This window comes from Xiphophorus maculatus, chromosome 21 (assembly GCF_002775205.1).
Source record: "Xiphophorus maculatus strain JP 163 A chromosome 21, X_maculatus-5.0-male, whole genome shotgun sequence".
Lineage (NCBI taxonomy): Eukaryota > Metazoa > Chordata > Actinopteri > Cyprinodontiformes > Poeciliidae > Xiphophorus > Xiphophorus maculatus.
Genome location: NC_036463.1, coordinates 1812531 through 1831530, shown reverse-complemented (window position 1 = coordinate 1831530; position 19000 = coordinate 1812531). Strand labels below are relative to the sequence as shown.

Here is a 19000-nt window from a genome sequence, read left to right as displayed (position 1 = left end):
TTATTTCCTGCATAATACGAACAATTAGTAAAGTTACTTGTGTTTTGATGGCAATTTTCCCAGTAAACGGAAACTGAGCGTTGCACTGTGCCTAGCTTCACTGTTGGTCCTCAGAAAGAGGAAAGGATGTGACTCGAGCCTCGATCGCATGCCCCATCGGCCCAGAAGCGACGGTGTTTGTGTTCTACTTTCGATATGGAAGCTGGTGTAAATTAACGCGAGTCTCCTCTCATCGAGCCCTTCTCCTAACCAGAGGAGGATGATCCACCGGCAGATTCTGTTATCCCAGGTAGGCGGTCTCCATTGTTGCTGTGTAATGTTGATGCTGTAGCATCATGTCAGCCTATCATGTCTCAGCGTTCAGCAGCAGCGGGCCTGCTCTCCGCTATCCGCATACAGCCGTTCTGTACTGTGCGAAGGATGCTTTGTAAACTGTCGTTATCAGGATATGCAACAGGACATTTTTCTATAGCAGCATGTTTGACATATAGACAATTCGACAAGTAAACAAAATTATATATTATAATCAGACTACTTATCACAAGCCAAATATGGTTTTCCTGATGCTTATGGTTCAGTATTATACATTAGTTCGCATTATATCAAACCGCACAATGTAATTGAAGTCTCTAGATCTAATACCAGTCTTGTAGGGTGTGAGGCTGAGAACATACGAAGTCATGTTGTGTGTGAATTGTTCAGATGTGGCTGAACGCAGGCGCACAGCTCAGTTCAGGTTGTGAATGGCGTCATGTTTTTCACGTTGGAGATGCTGCCCTAGTTTCTCCTGATTTGAGACTTACAAGGAGTCTGGGGAGAGGCTTCCCCTTCCCTCTTTGTGTGGGGATTCCCATTGTCAAAATCCTGCGCTATAGTTTATCAATAGCAATAGTTTCTTCATTGTTCATTGTGTCCTGATACATTGTTAGTAGTAATTAGTGTCATGTTTATGCATTACACTTCAACGTGTGCAGCTTTTGTTAATGTGGAAAGTAAATTTCTTTTAGTTCTACTGTCTCTTTTTCATATCAGGCCATATTAAAGAAAATCTGAATTTTTAACAAGTACTAAAATAATTTCAATTTAACCTTAAGTGTACAGAAACATACACCAGAGTCATACACCAGCATGTTACTATCGTTGAAACAAACACAAAGCCAAAGGGAAAAAGCCTTATGTGAAAAGTAAGTCCACTATCTGTTCTCAGGTAAACTTTAACAGCAAAGAGGTGCCGTTAGTTAAATACACTTTTAATAAATTGTTTTTTTAACCCTGCCTTGACTAAATCCTAAAATGAATAAGCTAATGAAGATGCAAGACATAGATAAAGAAATTGTTAAGGTCCTGACTTACCAATGATATACTAACCTACAAAAGTCTAAGAATAAAGTGTTACAACAAATGAGTGAAGCAGAAGTAACTTAAAAGTATTGAAAATGCAAAGGGCAACAATGCTTTACTTTGCAAGCAATTTAATAAAACACAACTATATTAAGAGGCATTGGGAAATTTCCATACATGGCATACATTTTACAAATAGTGCTGTCATGGCAAATGAATGTCATTTCTTATTTTTTATGGTCAGTTGAAGAACTAAGTAGACATGGTATCACCTGAACATATCAATTATCCTGACCAGAAGGCACAAGTAATCTATTTTTTCAATTAAAGCGATTGAAGAGACCAATGTGCAAATAATCACAAATTTGTCTAACTCGAACGCGAATTGTACTTATGATCTGAATTGCATCTTTCTAAACAAGTATATTAATGTTCTAAGCTATTGACACATCTTGTCAATTTGTCCATTAGTACTTCTAAATTGTCCTCAGGATGTACATGTTTTGTACCAATAATTCAAGAAGGAAGACAGGAAGACAGTTACTGGCCCACATCACTTCTGCCTACATTACCAAAAGTTATTGAGAAAATATTTGGTACACAGTTGTCTGATCATTTGGAAGCTAATCAGCTAATTTCATAATCAATAAAATTTCTAAAACAGTTAAAACAATTAAGAGAAAACAAAGTTGTTTTAAATTAGACCCTACATATTACATTCCAAAACAGGCTGCCCTCCTGCATGTTATGTTACTTTCTCACATATCATAATTACAACATGACAACATGAGCTCAGACCTCAGCCACAAAGTATTTGGCTTCACCGTAATATCAAACAATAAAAGTTGTGGACAAAAGAGAATCTGATTCAGTCACTACCACATTCTTTAGAATCATCAATTGCTAATCTTTGACAGCTTTAGTAATTTATAATTAACATTTAATTGCTTACACACATTTATTAAGCAAAAAAGCAAAATGCTATGAAGCTGTAAAGCTCCACTCTGCAGCACTTTGATTTTTCAGTCTGCTTTTTCAATCAATTTTCTGCAGAATTTTGTAAACATTTTTGCATACTAGCCTGAGACAATATCTGAATTTAAAATGTTCAGCTGTATGAAAAGCACTTGGCTTAACAGTAACCAAATACGTACTCATTTGTAAGTTGCACTGAGTTGTTTGTATTTAGCTTCAGTATATTACTGATGTGTGATCCTCTATGTTTATTTATACACACATATACATATATGTAATAGGACTGTAAGTTAGCTTTAGGTATAAATGTTTTGCATAGCATCCTGCAGACTGTTTTATGCGTTTGCCTACATTTTCCTGTCAAATACATAAAGTCAAACAAATAAAAAATCATGACCTGTGACCATCAAAGCAGAAGAAATTGCAGTTTACTAAGATGGGACATAAATATTTCTATAAAAGCAATGCTTGACAAAAGACATCAGCAAAATTGCTGCACATCAGTCTGGGAAGAATAACAAGGCCATTTCCTGACCTTAAAGTCTTTCAATCTGCAGGCAGGGGAAATTATTTTCAGAACAATCACCAAAAGCATTTGCCAATCTTCCCAGTACTGGAATTTTCAGAAAATCCATGATAAGACCAGAGTTTACATTGCTTACAGAGAAACTGGACCATGTGACATGTGCTTCTTGCAGTCACTGAGACACCCAGCTTGTCTGTATACCAAATTTGGGGACATATTTTTGATAGATTAAACTTTATGTAGACTATGTCTGTCCTTATAAAAACAGAAAAAAAAATTACAAAAAAAAACAGGAGATTCACAAAAGAATAGCTTAAATAGGAAAGAATGCCCCAGTCAATGTTCAGTCCCTAAATTGAGTGAAATGTTTAGATGGGACCAATACCAGAAAACATCAATGAAATGAAACAGTGTTGGAAGGAAAAAATCCTCCACGGTCCTTCCATAATGAAATCAGAGCCACATAAAGTTAGACCAAAAGGAACTTAAGACGTAGATGCAGACTCAATCAACCTCAACATGAAAACCTCCAACCAGATGGTCTATGGAGCTTTGCTGTTATTCAGGTAACTGTTGTGAAACAGTGTGCAGAACCCATCATAGTAGAACTGGTAGCTGAAGCAGTTTGTGGACTGGTGAGTAACTATTTTCACAACTTTAGAGCTGGATTGGGCCAGACCAACAGCATTTTTGGCAAAGTTGTTTGGTGGTGTTGGTTTGAACTTATGGCAGAAGAATAAGTTGGAGTGAATGTAAAAATGTGTTTAGAAGACTAGTAGGAGACTACATATATTTGAAAAGAATAACAGTAAATGACTAGTAATGGAAAAGACAGGAGGTAAAGTATTTGCACAAAGGCAATGTGTTGAAGACAGCAGCTGTCTAGTCCCTAAATTATCAACCTAACAAAAGTTAAATTATTGAAATAAATAATTTAAAAGTCAATTTTTATAAAGTGCAGCACCAAGTGGAACGGGAGACTAACGTGAAGAGTGAGACTATTGGAATCGCAGAGGCCATGTAGAAAAGGTCCGCGGGTGTTTAAAGTTTTGCAGGACTCCATAAATGCCATCTTAGTTCCAAGATGATTTGAGGATATCTATTGTACTTAGAAATAAATATTATGATCCTTTAGGAAATAAATCAAACATAGCTGTTCTCAGAGCAGATGTACTCCTAATAATTGTTTTTTGGGGGGACACAGAGCACGTGAACTCTCATCAATGTGCATGAAACCATGTGTGTGATGTTTTAAGTTTTGAGCAGATGTTTTATTGTAAATGTAAGTTTCTGTCTCTTTGTTCTCTATGTCTTTGTCTCTTCTTTGTTGTTCTGCTTGCCCACCTGTGTTTCCACTCATTTTTGGTAATTTATATTTTCATCTGAACCAGATGAAATCTGAAATGATTATGACAGGGATGTTTCCTCTTTGCTCCAACATGAGAAAGCACAGGTGTCTCATACTTGACTCTCACCTTCTGCTGTCACTGCTATGTGTTCCTGTGTTTTGTAACACACCACCGTTCTCCTCCCGCTTCCCTTTAGGTTTTGGTCTGCTTTGGGTTACCTGGTCGTTATGCTGATGCAGCTTGGTAGTTTCAAGGTCAGTGTCCCCCTTTGACCTTCCCTCTTACCACCTGTTTTCTTTTTGCATCCACACAGGCCTAGTTTCTTTACAGCGTTGTGAGACAGTGAAACTTCATGATAAAGACTTGCTAAAACATGGGGCTATATTCTCAGTGTCCTTACAGGATGTTCCCATCATAGCCCTAAACAGACCTAGCTTCAGAGAGATTATTTTTTGCTGCTGAAAGTGACTGAGCCAGGACATGACAGAAATTCCCATATTAGTGAGCAGAGGTGGTTGACCCTATTGCTAGGTGTGGTTGTCCTTTTCCCAGGCACTGTAACTGGTTCCTCTTCTTCTTCTACTTTTGTTGTGATTGGCAAATAAATTAATAGACCATTACCGCTACCCACTGGAAATAACCAATCAATTATGTGGACCAAATAAAAAAAAACCTCTTATCCTATTTATACACTGTCTTAAAAATAGCATATGGTAGCTTTTACTTCTATAAAGTCTTTGGTTATGTTCACACAACAAGACTTGATGCTCAATTAATCTGATTTATTTATTTTTTGCCCGATCTTTCATTGTACTAATTAAATCCGACTGCACTCAGACTTATGTGTGAATGGTTTATGTCCCCAAAGCACCCCGCTTGAGCTGAAGAAGAACATTTGTGTCACACAGCAGTGCACTGTTTATAGAAGTAACAATGGATGGAGCCATTTTCGATTTTATAGTTTATTCAGCAATGCGAGCCAACGGCATTGTCACAAGATCACTCACAACAACATGAAGGAAGCTGATAAAAAGAAAGCTCAGCTAACAAGAACAGCCCTTATTGTAGCATTTGCTGCAGCTTCTATAGAGAAGTCTGGTTGGATGTGAAGTCAAAACAAGGAGTGGTCTGATTGTGATGTGATGTGCTTCAGTGTCACAGATTTCTTTCATCATTTCATAATGATGAAAGTCATTGTTTATGTTAAGATTTACAGTGTCTGGCCTTTTCTGGTGCAGAATTATGACACGACTCACTTCAATGACATGAAGATCAGATAAAATGCGACATGACCATTCAGACTGCAGGCACTATGCGATTAATTTCCTATTATGGAGGTGGAACACATTCGATTTTGTTTTGGGTGAAACGATTGGAATCGGGCTGTTCAGACTGTGGTAAAAAAGCCAGATGTAGGTCACATTTGGGCAAAAATTTGAAGTATTAACCTGTTGTGTGAATGTAGCCTTTCTGAACTAAATATATAGAAGTAACAATGAGGTAACAATAAGGTCGAATTCAGGCTGTAATCACTTGATACATGGAAACCTCCAGATTGAGAGGAGCCAGTTGGATGCCTCCTGGGAGCCTCCCTGGTGAGATGTTTAGGGGCCCCAGGACATGCTAGAACATTGTCCCTACTGTCCTGCTTCTGCACACCTGAGTCGAATAATGTTATTTCCCTTTGAGACCTAAAGAAAGATATCAAGAACATTATAAATAAAACATATTATTATTATTATTATTATTATTATTGGGCTGCACAGTGATGCAGTTGGTAGAGCTGTTGTCCTGCAGCAAGAAGGTCTTGAGTTCGATTCCCAGCCCAGGGTCTTTCTGTACGGAGTTTGCATGTTCTCCCTGTGCATGCATGGGTTCTCTCCGGGCACTCCGGCTTCCTCCTACAGTCCAAAAACATCAGATTAATTGGTCTCTCTAAATTCTCCCTAGGTGTGAGTGTGTGTGCATGGTTGTGTGTCCCGTCTGTTTCTGTGTTGCCCTGCGACAGACTGGCGACCTGTCCAGGGTACCCTGCCTCTCGCCTGGAACGTTAGCTGAAGATAGGCACCAGCACCCCTCCCAACCACTCTAAGGGACAAGGGTGTACAGAAAATGGATGAATTATTGTTATTATTATTATTATTATTATTATTATTATTATTATTATTATTATTATTATCATCATCAGGACTCTGGAGAACTTGATGGCATAGTGAGGAGCTAATTCAGTTATTTGATTCAGGTGTGTGGACCAGGAGGGCATCTAAAAGTTGCAGGACACCAGAAACTTTTAGTTTCTTTGTACACAAAGTGTACAAAGGTACACTTTGTGTTTAGACAGTTTTTCTTGATGTTGAGCTGCAATCCTCGTCCATTTTGACCAATCAGTCAAGGCTGGCAGAGCTGTGCCCTGAAGCTGCTTTCTAACTGGAGCAGCCTCTCACCTCATCTGGGCTTCCATCATAGTGAGCTATCTCGCTTGTTCTGACCATTTTATACATGGATGATCTGGTAATGGCTTTATACTAGGATCAAAGCATTTAATTTAATTTAATTTAATTGTTTATTTGAATAGGACAGTGCTCATTGATCAATAATATTCACAAACAAAAATCTACTTAACACCTCACTGTATAATTCATAGGACAGAAGACAGTAGTTCTGTTTACACAAGAAATAACAGACTTAAGCAATCTAGAATAAGACCCTCTAGAGCGGTGGCCCCCAACCTTGTTAGTCGCGGGGACCGGTCAGCCCTTAGTAATTTTGCTGCGGACCGGTGGGGGAGGTGCGGCGGGGGGGGACCCTTCGTTTTTCTCGGAGATTACGTTCCAAAAAGAACCTGTGATAGGCGAAATCCGCGAATTAGGAAACTTTATTATACAATGAAATATTTCATAATATATTGAAACCAAAGAACAAAACCTCTTTACTACTGTACTGTAAAATAATAATTTTAATATGAACTGAAAGCGGATTCCAGTGCCCGAATTGCGGAGATCAGCGCCGCCCCACCGCGACCTGAGTTATTGGATTAGAACGGGAGAAAATAAAAAAATATTATGAAAAAACAAAGTACAGTAGGACAAATAGTGACTCACGTGGTGTATTTCATTGCACTTCTGACTGAGCCGCTGCATCCTGACTCCGCTCTGTAGCGTTTTTTTTTTCTTTTTTCTTCTAAAACCCGCGGTGCAGGTGTGTTTTTTCGAGAGAAGAATATAGTTATCGGTAGTTGTTGTCGCTCTTTTTTCTTCTGGCCAAAATGATTCTTATAAACCGACATGCCACCATCGATTATGTTAAATATGGCAAGCTGTTTTACGTACTTGTACATATTATACCGCAACGTTGTTGACACACAGGTGAAGAAGCGAGAGACTGTTTAGCGAATCAGAATGCAGAACACAATGCACGATGCAAATCCGCGAAGCAGCGAGAACGTGAAAGGTGAACCGCGAAATAGGGAGGGTTCACTGTACTCAGATGTTGTTTTGTTACTCATTCTGCTGCAAGTTGGCTCAATTCAAGACGTAACCGGTAAAATCCGGTTTAGGATTTTCAAAATAAAAGATCCGAAAATAGTTCATTATTTCTTGCGCGGCCCGGTGGTTGGGGACCACTGCTCTAGAGTACAAGACCCTCAACAACAAGCAGTGGAAATCACTGTGAATGAATACATAACTGGTTTGCTTTTGACCAATGCTTGAGTTTCTTTTTAAAAATGATACAGTTATCACTTTCTGTGATAATACGCTAACCGTGTCCGTTCTATTAATGTCTGCCTCTGATAGATGCCACATTCTGGCTGAACTGTGTTTTGCACCTCAGCATGTTGCAGTCTCTTCTGGTTTATGATTTTTACAGTAGTGAAAATGGGATGGTTTCTTGTCAATGGTTTTAATTGTCCTCTTGAAGAGAGACATGATGGGTTTTAGTATACTGGCATAATTTCAATATATTTACATTTTTCCACCATATGAAGTCTCTCTCTTTTTGTGTTAATGATAACACTTGGTTCCTGGCTGGATGATGAGAAACAAACATGCAGACAGCTCTGCAGTTCTGTGGAAATTTAGCTGACATCTATTGAAATATCAGTGCGGCTCTATGAGTCCAGAACTGTTACTTGTCATTTGAGGCACATTGGAAATAACATAAATGACCAGTGTATAATTTAAAAACTGTTTGTATTGGCAGTGATTATTGGTGACACACAGACATGTTCCATCAGAGTAATGGATTGAGTACATCTTCTGGGATGAATTCTGTCGTATTGTCTTGCATTTTCTATGGATTTCCTGTAATTACCACCCACAGTGTTGGGAACCGGGGTTTTGGTTTTCCTTGTGGGTTTTTTCTCCTGCTGCTTCACCATTCATCCACCAGATAGCATCAGAGGCTGCCTTTTCCTGGAGGGGCGTGCCCATGGTTCAGCGCACCTGTGTCCGATCATCTCATTACTCCTGGAGTTCAAGAAGAGCTGACTGCCAGTACTTCTACGCCTGAGTGTTTTGCCAGCAATGGTACTCTGAGCCCCCCGGAGCTAGCTCTCTGTGATTTCCTAGAGAAACCTTCTGAGTAATCCTTCTAGTGTCCTCCTTCTTCAGGTGTTTCTTCGTGATGCCGTGGATTCTCCTAGAGAAGATCTTGTCCTGGTTATTTGGATTCCCTTTCCTTGTGACGCCGTGAATATTACCCACTGGTTTCCCGAGTTCCACTATCACCTCTTCAATCTGATCACAAGCATTTCCTGGATTCTCCAGCTATCAGTCGGACCGCTCCTCTGTTCTCCCATCACGCCTGAACTTACCTGTCCACCGTCCACCCCACCCTCCGCATCTTCATCCGGATCCTGCTCAGCCAAGCTTCCCCTCTGGAACCTGGACCGACTCAAAGATATACACAAAGAGACCAAAGCCCTGAACCCGCTGTCGACCCCTCCCAGACCGAGATCATCATTCCAACAAGTAAGATCAGTCTAATTTGTCTCACAGCTCCCATTTCTGATTACCTAAAATTCACCATCTGTTTTTACTGTCCCATAGTGTGCCGACAACTCTGTGAGCCTTCCCCAGGGACCATACCTTCACCACCCACCTTGTCTTTGTATTTCAATAAACAACCCTTAACTGATTTTCTGTTCTCCTGTGGTGTTCTGCATGTGGGCAAGGAAAGTAGATCCCAACATGATACACAGTCTAAACACATTTGCATACAGATTAAATTATTGACATCATTGATAAATTAACAAGATAATTAAAGTAGATGAGGTGAAATGCATATTTCTATAAGTCACATCCACATTTATTATTATTATTAGAAATTATTTGTTCCTCAGATCCGTAAACACATTCTTAACCTTCTAATTTCATTGTTGGTTAGGGTTACTCTTCAAAAATCAGCTATCAGCTGCTCATCTTACTGTGGATGACTGTAAATTAAACTACCTTCCAATATTGGATGCTTCAGATGAAAACCCAGCTGACCTGATACAACAACCATGTGCATTATTAGCTTTTAGCATCTATCAGCACATGTAATATGTATTATTAATGTGAAAGTTTTCATATAAAATGCATAGCTATAAAAAGCAGGCCAAAACAGCTGGATAACATCTATATTTTGAAATTTTAAATGTTTTCCACTCGGGAATATTACCAAATAAAAGGCATCTCATTGGCTTGCTCCACTTTATTCATGGGGGAATTGAAGGCTGTTCTAGATGACATTGCCACTCTCCAAATAACAAAAACAATAGAAGTACAGCTAGCTGTGGATGACTAACAGACTGAATTAACACTGATTTAGCAGCTTGCTTTGCTCACGCTTAAGCTGCTGAATCATTTATCTTCACACATTGGAGATGTTTTGGCTATCACAAACTTCAACACTATGCCTGGATTCCAAAATTTGATCATGCAGGAGAGGCTAATTTGTATTGCATGCAGATCCTTTATTTAATACTAGCATGTAATAATGTCACTATTGCCATTACAGTGTGACTAGTATTGCTTATAAAAAATAATTAATAGGAATAAGAGGAATAATAGGACGAGGCTGAGTGCCTCTTTCTCTCAGCAGGTTTCAGCAACTCAGAGAGAATATAGTGTAATGAGTGGTGTGTCTGAAGCAGGACCAACAGGCAGACAGGGGTATTGTCATATGTTTATGATCGAAATGTAAAAATGTAAGAGCTGGGGACCAAAATGAAATGGAAACTATGGGATACAACAGGGGGTGCAAGGCATGTGGGAGTCTCCATGTAGAAGAGGGAGAGAGTTCTTTGGTATGATGACACCAAAATTTAGTATTTTGGCCATCAAATAAGATGGTGCGCTTGGCGGACACCAAACACTGTATGTCACCACAAACACTCCATCTCCACTGTTTACAGTGCATGGTAGCATGGTAGTGGAAGCATAACACTGTGGGGAAGCTTCTCGGCAGCAGAACCTGGAAGTCTTGTAAAGATAGAAGGTGAAATGAATGCAGCAAAATTCAGACAAATCCTGGTATTATAATTGATAAGTGAAAGCAATACAAAGGGTAAAAGGTTACAGGGGGTGAATACTTTTTACTTCCATTGTAAAGTTTGTCCATCTTTACATCTACTCTGACAAGGTTTTCTGTCATCAATGTCTAACAATATGGTTGGAATGTTCAGGGTGATGTGCAATGTTACCCTTTCTGAAATCTAACGATCAAGCTGCAATTTCAGTTTCATGAGACCTGAGCCTCACAATGAAGAGTTGTCCTGGTAACAGATTCTAGTGAGTCACATGATTATACTGAGTTAACTGCAGGCATGATTCTATTGACTAATTTAATTCCTTCTGACAGCTAAAAAGGATTTAATTTCCCAGTAACAGTAAAGAATACCAATGAAAACTGGAATGAATACCAATGAACGCTGCTTTTTTCATTTGCTTCATTTATTTGGAAAAAACTATTAAACGTTTTTGTTGCACTCAGACTTCCATTAGATAAAATTCAAATGAAATGAAGGGATGTTTTATGCTAAAACTTGACAAAAAGTGATTGAGTTTAAGGGGTATTAAACTGATGCCAGCAGCTGTAGTTAGTCAATAAGAGTTCATGCACTAAAATACCAACAAGAGATCCAGTCACTATATTTTCTGCTGCGTATGTTTATGCAGAACCTGTACCAGAACCGGCTCCTGAGCCTGGCTGCCATGGCCTCCCCGACCCGCAGTGGGCAGCCCCGCCAGCGCTGCAAAGGTGCAGTGCGTCACAGCTGTGGTCCAGACACGTATGCAGTCATCGGTTTGAACCAGGAGGCCTTTATGCTGGGGTTACAGCGCTCCACCAGTGACACCGACTTGGTCTCACCCGACACCCGCTCCACACTCACCATCAGCTCTGCCCACTACACCATTGGCCAGTCTGAAGATCTGCTCATCAAATGGGACATCAAGGAGGAAGTGGATGCTGGAGACTGGATTGGAATGTATCTTGTTGGTAAATTAGACATGACTTATTTTTATTTCCACTATTTTCATGTTTTATTGAACATTTATTTTTTTTCTTATATAAATATTTCTCAAACAATACCATGGTTAAACTGTTTTGTTTTGTGTAGGAAATTGTTCCAAAATTCTAAATAAAACAATGTTAAAGCTCATAAAACCGTTCATATCTTATTATGACAGTAAAATAAATGACAAGAGGGAAAATAAAAGTGAACTATGTTAGTGGCCGCTCAGTGTGTAATAATCGGTTTTATTTCTCTTTCTAGATGAGAATCTTTCAGATAACTTTCTTGATTACAAGAACCGAGGCATCAGTGGATCTCACAAGGGACAAATAGTTTGGAAAATTGATTCCAGCTCCAACTTTAGAAACTGTAAGTATCTCAAAACAACAGCAGCAACCAGAAGATTGAAAGAAACAATAAAAAATCCAAACTCTATCTATGATCCTCAAACAGCAGGTTTAATATTCATGGTTGTTTATTATGGAGGACCTGCATGCAGCCATACAAGAGAGATGTCTTTTTAATAAAAAAAAATAACAAAAGATGACTTACAGCAAAAAATAACTGATTAGCATAGAATGTGGAGAGGAGACTGGGTAATCATGGAGAAATATTGTGGAAGGAGCCAATGGAGAACAATTAAATCAATAGGCTATCCTGTATGTATACTGAGAAAGAAGTGGAGAAATGACTTGAAAACCAGTGAGTCTAACGAAATGAAAATGAGAATAACTGAGGGAGCTATGAGGTGACAGAACACAACACAACTAAAGCAAGCTAGCAGATAGAAGGACGGAGAAAAATAAACAGAGCAGAAGAATAGAACTAAACAAAGGGAAAATCCTTAAAAGAACACAGCTAAATCTAAAGGCACAAATAAGAACCCATGCAGAGGAACTAAGGCCATATCTAAGCAAATAAATGATAAGGTAATGATAAAAACAGATCATTTCTGGGTGTCAATTTGGGCTCAATTTGATGCCCAGATAGTACCCGAAGTACAAATACAATCTAACAGAGAGACATACACAGATGACTGCATTTGCTGTTGCCTGTCTGTTTGGAGTTCTGAGTTTGTTTGTGTCAAAACAGTGTAATTAAACCCAAAAGTGACTTCTCTGTGAGACTAAGCTCTACAGTGACAAGAAACACACTCTCTGCTAGCTGCTTCAATTCAGGTGGCATCCGGTGTACTTCAGCCTAGACACCATGGTGGTGTATAATTTATTAAAATTAATGCTCTGATTAGGTCTTTCGGTTCCACTTGGTGAAATTATCAGACATCATAGAAGTATTTAATTTTTAGGCTGATTATGCTAAGCTAATACCTATGTTTAACTTCTGGTAAATGCTACCACCGAAATTATAATGTTTGTGTTTACTGCTCATTAACCTTGATAAACAGAGGATCACTGAAGCTTTTTCATAGCTCATGCAGTGCTGTTGGGGCATCTCCTGTCAGAGTGTGTCTGGTGAAGTGAAAACAGACAAAAAAAACCATAAAGCTTTACTATGACCCTAATCTCCCCATGTTTCCCACAGAGCTGGGTTTTAACATTTGCACACAGTTTGGAAATATCTTTAAAGTAATTACAATAGCGCAATCACTACATTTTAACTTAGATATACAGTTTTGACTCATTTATTTCTGTTTAGCTCATTTATTTCTGTTGATCATTTTTGTGTTTCTTCTGTCTTTTTTTGTCACATATACAGACAATATCTAGCAGAGACCAGTTCAGAAACTTTAATGTCTTGTCATGTTTTTCTCACACAGCTGAGACCCAGGTCTGCTTCAGGTACTACCACGGTGTCACTGGAGCTCTGAGAGCCACTACACCCAGTGTGACCATCAAGAAGGGCTGCCCACCTGTGAGACTTTTTCACCTCATTCCTTTTCATAAAGCTATGCATGTCCAAATTGGATAGAAGCTAAGCTCCCTATAAATACTACAATAAAACAGTCAGACACATCTTTAAAGAATTTTATTTGACCTAAAATCAGCAGAGTGAAACTGTTAAAGCTAAAGTAGGTAATATTTATAAAATTAGCACTGCAGAAAGCAAAGGGGAGGTGTGTCACAAATGCATGATTGACAGACCCTCCTCCCATCTCTGATTGGCTCTTTCTGACCAGGAGCGAAGTATTTCTGCAGGTGGCAGACCACAGGGAGGTGACAGGAGAGATTAATTTGGTCACAGGTTATTTTTCTCATATTGTACTGTCAGGACATAGTGGCAGTTTTAATAAATATGTAAATGAAGCATTTTTATGAAAAGTTACTTACTGCAGCTTTAACTACACTTTAGGACTGTCATCAGCTTAGATGCTTAAGAGAAACTTTCAGAAATGTCCTTGGAAATCAGAGAATAGATTTGACTAAAACCCATAGTATTTAGTTGATGATTGAGCATCTATTGATGGCTTTGAACTAACTGTTCTTTAGATTACAGACTCAGGCTTTTCATAAAAATAAGAGATTGGTTTGGTTTTTCATTTTAAACTATAGACATTTACACCATATTATCAAAAGTATTCCATCTGAAAGTAGACCACATCAAATGTACTGCAATGTCAAATGCAAATTGACCAATGGATGTGGAAGTGATTGGAACACCTGAATGCAGTTATTTGGTTTGGTGAATAAATAAGACAGAACTTTATTGTCCACTGACGTTGAACATTTTCTTTGGCTTTCCAAACAAGCCAAAGAATAAAAAATTACAACTCCAGTTGTAATTTGATCAATATGTTTGAATACATCTAACCATGTTACTTTGCGTACTGTAGTTAGATGTAATTAAGCTTGGTTAAAAATGGTTATTGCATTGGGAATAAATGATTTCTTCTAAATGTATTTTATGCATGTATTTCACAGAGAGGCTAATTAGTAACTGATTTTAGAAATTTTTACGGTAAATTCTTGTTGTCCTGTTGTCCATCAAAAGCCTGCCAGTCATTGAGAGTGTTTAGCAGACGATTGAATTTCCATGGTAGCCTTGGCATTGTGCTGCTGTGTGCCTCTGAAAAATGCTGATTAATCCAAAACCTGATATCTTCTTTCTTCCTGGGAACAGAGAAATATAAATAACTGCAGCCAAGGAGGCAGAAAAGACAGGGAGCAAGCAAGCACAGATAGCACCAATTAGTCCCGTCAATGTAAGTCTGCCAGTTGTTTGGAGTCCAGGGGCAGACAGCACTGTCTCTTCCTCATCAAAAGGTGAAGGAAGATTTGGTGAAATGTAACGGAGGTTGAGGAACATTGATCCAGTCTGCTTGATGCTTATTGTGGTTGGTCAGAACCTGTCAGGTGGTGCAGTCAAAGAAGATCTCCTCCTTATCTGAGTCTGTGTTATGGACAGCCTGTGTCTCCAGCTGGGAATATTGTTCCCAAGTCAGCCTGGGAAGAGGACAAGGCTCAGCTGGATAACCTGGGTAACTTCAATGGTTCATTATGTGTTCCCAAGTTTCCTAAGTTATATCTAGACTTTTTTCCTGCAGCAGCTTTAAAGTCACTGATGTACAGAAGATCTTTAGGTAAACTCATTTACGTGTGCAACGCATATGTTGTTGCCTTAATCTTGTTTTAGACTATAGCCTGTCTGATATAAAACTGGAACTAATTGTTAGTCAGGATGAGCTGTCTGGACCCCATTTCAGAAGGCAGGGTTAACAAGCTCTGAGTAGAAGGTAGATACTCTGAATAAACCTACCAGCTCTGTGACACTCAGGGTTTTCTGTTTCAGAACAGGAGATGTTAATTAGGTAACTCAATTCCGAGTCAAGTTACGCCTGAGCACGAGTATAGAAGAATCCCTCTTCAATGGGAAGCAGATAATGCGATTGACCACAGGAGAAATAAAAAACCCTGAAAGTGTGCATGTCTTGCCAGAGGGCAAGACGAGAGCACAAGGGGAATATCAAATCATATTTATCAAAAAATATATAAAACAAAAAACCCCAGCAGCAATGTTGATGCTACAAAATGGCAAAAGTTAGCAACACACTAAGTTAATGCATGAGTGTGATTTAGTAGATGTAATGTTTGTACTGCAGTACATAAAGGAAGCCAAGTTTTTTTTAAAGTTATCTGGTTTATTAACTAACAGCATCAGTCATTATACCCTCTGGTTTTTACCCGCTCCCTTCTCTGGCTTCCTCGTGTCGCCTTTTCTTTAATCTTCTTGCATCACCACCTACTGGTGCTGCATATCATTACATCCCCGTTTCAAGCTTGTTTGTTAACGTGTCAACTGCTTTCACTAACAGAGTCACCAGTAACAACATCAACAGTAACAACAGAGTCACCATACAGACTCAGGAGTTAACAGAACTTCATAATAACAGAACTCCACCCTGAACAGTCTAACACTGTTTCCACTTCCTTAACCTTGTTCAATCAGTCTCTCTGGTGGCCTTTGTGTCCCAGTTGACCTTCTTAAGACATGTGTTGAACTAGTGTTGTTTGGTAAAGCATCCTTACCCACAACGTGTGGGTCAGTCGTCTCTCTGGCCTGATGACCTGCATCGCTCTCGTCCTGACCCTGTTTCTGTGAGTCTTGTTCCTGAGTCTTGAGTAAACTCCTCCGGTTTCTCCTGAGTACTTGTCCATCATCCGTCTGTATCTCGTATGACCTGGGGCTCACTTCCTTGAGGAATGTGGCCTTTCGCTCCCACGTGCCTCGATCCTCGACTCTCACTGTGTCATTTTGTGCCAGAGCCCTCAGGCTCCTGGCTGTTTTATCATAGTTCTCTTTTTGTTTCTGTTTGAGCGCTGTTTGCTTTCCTGTCAGCTGTTTTGTGTTAGTCTTTAGTGATAGGTGTGGCAGCGTTGTACGCAGCTTGCGACCCATGAGGAGCTCAGCTGGGGAGAACCCGCATGCCAGTGGTGCAGTGCGGTAGCTCAGCAATGCAAGGTAAGGGTCAGAGCCACTGTCACTTGACTTCTTTAACAGTCTCTTAATGATCTGGACACCCTTTTCAGCTTTCCCGTTCCCTTGTGGATGCAGTGGGCTGGACGTGATGTGTTGAAACCCATAGTCCTGTGAAAACTTCCTGAATTCTCTGCAGTTGTACTGTGGTCCATTGTCACTAATGACAAATAAAAACAAAATGGCGCCGGTTTAGCTGGCTGCTTGCAGTTGCAGCTCCCGTCGTATGTGTGTTAACCTGTGTATATTTGCTGTAACCGATTAAGGATCCGTGCTTAAAGAACCCATAGATCATCAGTTAAGCTCCCACAAGGGCTGGATGTGGTTCTGTCGGTTCTGTTGCTGTTGTTCACGGAGTAGAGGCATGATTGCTACGGAGAACCTCGCCGAACGGAGCAGGGGCATTGTTTACACGCGTGAACAGCTGATTGCGCTGCGTAAGCCTCTGCTGCGGCCCAGAGACAGGCCGGTGGTCCCAAAGGAGCTACGGAGGAGACGACGGGGCTGCAGGGCTGGAGCTAAATGGAGGCGTAAGAGGAGGCGGCACAAACCGGTGATACTGGCGATTATTGTGGGGAACGTGAGGTCTTTGGGGAATAAGACAGATGAAATCACGGCGCTGGTTAGGACCCAGAAGGAGTACAGGGAGTGCAGTACCTTCTGCTTCACGGAAACCTGGCTACACTCGCTTATTCCGGACTGCAGCGTGGAGGTTCCTGGATTTTCCTTGGTGCGGGGGACAGGGACTTTTCCAAGAGTCGGAAGAAGAAGGGCGGCGGGATTGCACTTTATGTGAGTGAGAGGTGGTGTAATCCCGGTCATGTTAACGTGAAAGAACAGATTTGTAGCCCGGACATTGGATTTCTGGCTGTGGGAATGCGGCCGTATTATTTACCGAGGGAGTTTACGTCCGCCATTTTGATTGCTGTTTACATTCCCCCATCAGCTGATGCAGCGGTGGCCTGTGACGTCATCAGCGCTACTACAGCCAAAATACAGACTAAAAACCCGGACGCCTTCATGGTCATCACAGGTGACTTTAACCATGCCTCATTGGACAAAACTCTAAACAACTTCCAGCAGTATGTTGACTGTCCCACCAGGGAAAACAAAATGCTGGATCTCCTGTATGCTAATGCCAAAGATGCATACAGCGCCACAGCCCTGCCTCCCCCTGGCAGGTCGGACCACATCTTGGTAAGGATGACTCCCAAGAATGTCCCCTTAGTGAGTAGGCAGCCTGTGCGCATCAGGACGGTGAGGAGGTGGACACAGGAGGCAGCTGAGGCACTGCAGGACTACTTCGGGTTGACAGACTGGGATGTGCTCTGTTGGCCTCATGGGGAGGACATCGACAACATGTCTGACTGCATCACAGAATACATCAGATTCTGTGAGGACACTGTCATGCCAGCCCGGACCGTTCGCTGCTTCTCCAACAATAAACCCTGGATTACCTGCGACCTGAAGCCACTTTTAAACAAAAAGATGGCTTTCATGTCTGGAGATAAGGAGGAGCAGAGGAGAGTCCAGCGTGAACTCAGAGAGACACTGAGGACATGCAAGGACAACTACAGGAGGAAGCTTGAGTCCAAACTCGAGCAGAACAGTGTGAGAGATGTGTGGAAAGGAATGAAGAACATCGCTGGAATGAAGGGGAAGGACACACAGATGTCTGGGGGCCGGGATAGAGCAAACCAGTTCAACCAGTTTTTCAACAGGTTCAGCTCACCTCCTGCTACTCCCATACCACCACCAGCCCCCCACACATCCACACTGCCCCAAGTCGTTCAATCCACCTACCGGCATTCTCCAGCACACCACCTCTCCTTCAGTCCCCCCCACCCCCCCTCCTCCCCCATCTCCACTGCAGACAACAACACCCACCCCCAGCTAACGGTGACTACAGGCCAGGTTGAGAGACAGTTGGAGCGATTAAACCACGGGAAGGCTGTAGGACCTGATGGCATTACACCACAGATCTTGAAGACCTGCTCCATCCAGCTAGCCCCGGTACTAGCACACATGTACAACCTCAGCTTGAGGCTGGAGAGAGTCCCGCTGCGGTGGAAGACATCACATGTGGTTCCTGTTCCCAAGAAGCCAAGGCCAGCCGACCCAGAGGACTACAGACCAGTCGCTCTCACATCTCATGTGATGAAGGTCATGGAGAGACTGGTCCTGGCCCTGCTGAGGCCTCGGGTGAGGACGTTTCTAGACCCCCTGCAATTTGCCTACCAGCCCCACTTAGGAGTTGACGATGCTGTCATCTTCCTGCTGCAACGAGCACTGTCGCACCTGGATGGTGGAGGAGACACTGTGAGAATCACATTCTTTGATTTCTCCAGTGCCTTCAACACCATCCAGCCTCTGCTGCTG

At 41.0% G+C, this 19000-nt stretch overlaps 1 protein-coding gene across 3 annotated transcripts in view; it reads left to right on the top strand.

Annotated features, from left to right (window-relative positions):
- Positions 1-120: 120 nt before the first annotated feature.
- The window catches only part of hecw1 (HECT, C2 and WW domain containing E3 ubiquitin protein ligase 1), an 81336-nt gene continuing 62456 nt past the window's right edge, over positions 121-19000 (top strand). For 2 of the 3 annotated variants that reach the window (XM_023326417.1, XM_023326414.1), the window contains exons 1-4: positions 121-289; positions 11352-11673; positions 11951-12058; positions 13467-13561. In XM_023326417.1, the coding sequence (XP_023182185.1) occupies positions 260-289; positions 11352-11673; positions 11951-12058; positions 13467-13561 (555 nt within the window). In that variant the 5' untranslated portion in view covers positions 121-259. Of the gene's footprint in view, positions 290-4387; positions 4446-11351; positions 11674-11950; positions 12059-13466; positions 13562-19000 lie in introns of all 3 variants that reach the window. The other variant, XM_023326415.1, reaches the window with a different exon arrangement.